Raw genomic sequence first — 2,294 nt, forward strand, 5'->3', positions numbered from 1 at the left:
TACACTTTGCAATCGTACATAACAATGAGTATGAGTTACGTGATAGGCATAGTTCGCTGATTTGATTGATGCATACGGCCACGTAAAACAGTTCGTCTGCCTCGCCACTGGATGGCGTTAAATGCCAGCGTTGCACGGCTCTCTAGCCGTCCGACGACACGCCCGCACGGCTGGGTGCATCCCTTGCACTTGTGGGTTCGACTCCCACACGGGTGTACTACAAGTATACGCACGCTCGCACGCACGCACGCACGCACGCACGCACGCACGCCGAGTACAAACACGCCAGAAACCTAGAGGAGCGTTGGACCTCCGCAGCCAACACCACCTGACACGTAAAACAGTTCGTCTGCCTCGCCACTGGATGGCGTTAAATGCCAGCGTTGCACGGCTCTCTAGCCGTCCGACGACACGCCCGCACGGCTGGGTGCATCCCTTGCACTTGTGGGTTCGACTCCCACACGGGTGTACTACAAGTATACGCACGCTCCGTCATACTCCTGCCGCCCACCCGGGTACTCACCGTGTACTCACGCGTCATGACGACAACAATGCTCCCCTTCGTGCATCCCTTGCACTTGTGAGTTCGACTCCCACACGGGTGTAGTACACGCACGGACCGTCGTACTCCTGCCGCCCAGCCGGGGGACTACGGCCCCCTCGCGGGCGACGCAGCCCGCGTCTAGTCCTGAGTTCGCTGTCCGTCCGCTGTCCGTCCGTAGTCGTAGTCCCGACGTTAGACGGACGACGTTTAGTCGTTCCGTCGTCGGGACGGAGACCTTACCCCAACTTTCTGTCTGTCCGTCTGACCGTCCGTCCGTCCGGGTGGCCGCTTGCTGTTTTCGCGTTTTTCGGGGTGTCGTCCGCGGTTTCGGAGCCGCGCCTTTTAGGCTAGCTCCGTCGCCGCGTGGGAGCCGCGGTCGCCGGTTCGCGCCCCGCCGTCGCCGCTTTTTTCGTCTTCTTCCTTCGTTCGGTTCGGCGCCCCGCGCCGCACCGCACCACACCTGGCCCCGCGGAAGGCGCCCTGGAGCATGGCCGTGTGCCGCTTCGTCGGGCCCGCTAGCTCCGATGTCTTGTGGGAGCCGCGGTCGCCGGTTCGACCCCGGCGCCGGCGCGTCGTTGTGTCCTTATNTATGTTGCTTCGTCGCTCGGCGCCCGCACGCTTCTTTCTTATATTTTCTTATATTTTCGGACCGTGCACAGTGCAATGCGCGCCGCACCGAATTGACACGCAAGCGCACCGAGTTGTTGTTGATTGTTAATTGTAATTCGATACACAAGCGCGCCGAACCACGCAAATTAACATTTAACATGTACCCAGCCGTGCAATTGAACCTGCATTTTGGCGCGTGATTCCTTTAGAATACACCGAAACGCGCAATTATACACGCAATTTGACGCACACACAGATATGCACGTTAGCTATATTTGTCTTCACTTACAGTAGTGCGGCTGAGCGCTGAATCATACGAAAGCCGCCGGCTGTAAATTACGAAAGCCGGCGGCTGTATACTGGCTGGTGGTGCCGCCAATGCAAGCTGTGACTTAAGACGGCTTCCGTCAGTTATGGCAGACACGCCGAATGATTTACCCCAGCGGCCCGGAACTCGCGGTCGCGAGCGCCTAGGTACACTTGCTGGCGGTTTTCATTTTAGAGGCACAAGTGCATCAAACACACCCCTCAGCGTGGATGCAGCTCGGATGCGGGATGCTCGTCTGGATCCGCGGCGCAGGGCTGCAGAGCAGCAGCGAGACACTGCTGCACGAGCTGCTGCTCGTCAAGACCCAGAGTACGGGGCTGCGGAGCAGCAACACCACCGAGACCGGGAGGGCTGGGCTGTGGGGCAGCACCACCACCAAGACCCGGAGCGCAGGGCTGCGGAACAGCAGCGTAACACTGCTGCACGAGCTGCTGCCCGTCAAGATCCGGAGCGCAGGGCTGCAGAACAGCAGCGTAACACCGCTGCACGAGCTGCTGCCCATCAAGATCCGGAGCGCAGGGCTGCAGAACAGCAGCGTAACACCGCTGCACGAGCTGCTGCCCGTCAAGATCCGGAGCGCAGGGCTGCAGAACAGCAGCGTGACACCGCTGCACGAGCTGCTGCCCGTCAAGATCCGGAGCACAGGGCTGCACAACAGCAGCGTGACACCGCTGCACGAGCTGCTGCCCGTCAAGATCCGGAGCGCAGGGCTGCACAACAGCAGCGTGACACCGCTGCACACGCTGCTGCCCGTGCTCCAGGTGCATGCAATACAGCATCCACAAGCCAGCTTGCTTGAACGCTTGCGGAACC

General features: G+C 60.4%; 1 protein-coding gene across 1 annotated transcript in view; it reads left to right on the top strand.

Annotated features, from left to right (window-relative positions):
- Positions 1 to 1,566: 1,566 nt before the first annotated feature.
- Positions 1,567 to 2,294, top strand: part of VOLCADRAFT_90995 (uncharacterized protein) — a gene marked incomplete at both ends in the record, with an annotated part of 9,191 nt that continues 8,463 nt past the window's right edge. The window contains one exon of the mRNA XM_002950473.1: positions 1,567 to 2,242. Coding sequence (XP_002950519.1) covers positions 1,567 to 2,242 — 676 coding nt within the window. The remainder of the gene's footprint in view (positions 2,243 to 2,294) is intronic.

Source organism: Volvox carteri, assembly GCF_000143455.1.
Source record: "Volvox carteri f. nagariensis unplaced genomic scaffold VOLCAscaffold_19, whole genome shotgun sequence".
Taxonomy (NCBI): Eukaryota; Viridiplantae; Chlorophyta; class Chlorophyceae; order Chlamydomonadales; family Volvocaceae; genus Volvox; species Volvox carteri.